Below are 843 nucleotides of genomic sequence, written 5' to 3' on the forward strand. Positions count from 1 at the left end.
TGCGTATAGAACGCCTGACTACACCTTACAGGTGTATTTGGACCTTACCGTAAATTCAGGTTTTGCATAGGCTACTGTAAGTTGTATTCACACCGCCATGGATATTGGAATATGATGGAATACGAAATTGTTATGGAAAAGTCCTGGAAATTGTTTAAATATTACATTATGCATTGTGTGTGTGTGTATATAAATAAATAAATAAATAAATAAATATATATATATATATATATATTTTGCTTTGCACTTCACGGCCACCGTAATGTGCACATATAAAACGCATTAGACTGTTTCTCTGCAACCGTCCAGGTGAAATGTGTAAGTTTGTTTGAGGAAGTGTGGTTGAGAATAACAAGTGCAAACTTGTGTGTGTGTGTGGTGATGGCGTTTCGCAAACGTTCATCTCCCACAAGGCTTATTATTAACGACAACCAACAACTCCTAATTCCGGGTTGCACGGTTTCAGTGTTGGTCTTAAGCCAACAAGATCAGTGTTACAGTATAACCTGCGTAAAGACCTCTGTTGATCATGAGCGTGGTGCGCGGAGTGGTCATGAGGACCGGGAGGATTCTCACTCAGCCCAGTGTGGAGCTGATGGCAGCCCGCGGTGTGTTTGCAAGGCCGATCAAGCGTCTTTTCCCCCGGGTTTATTTTACCCAGACCCGCTCGTGGTGCTCTGATGGGCCCATTGCTGATCGGGCTGAAGTACGGCTGAGTCGGCTTGATGGTGAAGACAACGGTAGGTGCATCAAGTAAAACACCATAAACTGCGGTCAAGCCAGCCGCGCTTTGAAAATGCACGGTCAAGCCAGCCGCATTTTTTTTTTTTTTTACTTGCGCGG

At 44.0% G+C, this 843-nt stretch overlaps 1 protein-coding gene across 1 annotated transcript in view; it reads left to right on the plus strand.

Annotated features, from left to right (window-relative positions):
- Positions 1–450: 450 nt before the first annotated feature.
- LOC107712856 (enoyl-CoA hydratase domain-containing protein 2, mitochondrial) overlaps positions 451–843 on the plus strand; it is a 9749-nt gene continuing 9356 nt past the window's right edge. The window contains exon 1 of the mRNA XM_016518221.1: positions 451–740. Coding sequence (XP_016373707.1) covers positions 530–740 — 211 coding nt within the window. The 5' untranslated portion in view covers positions 451–529. The remainder of the gene's footprint in view (positions 741–843) is intronic.

Source organism: Sinocyclocheilus rhinocerous, unplaced genomic scaffold (assembly GCF_001515625.1).
Source record: "Sinocyclocheilus rhinocerous isolate Xijiao unplaced genomic scaffold, SAMN03320098_v1.1 scaffold478, whole genome shotgun sequence".
Lineage (NCBI taxonomy): Eukaryota > Metazoa > Chordata > Actinopteri > Cypriniformes > Cyprinidae > Sinocyclocheilus > Sinocyclocheilus rhinocerous.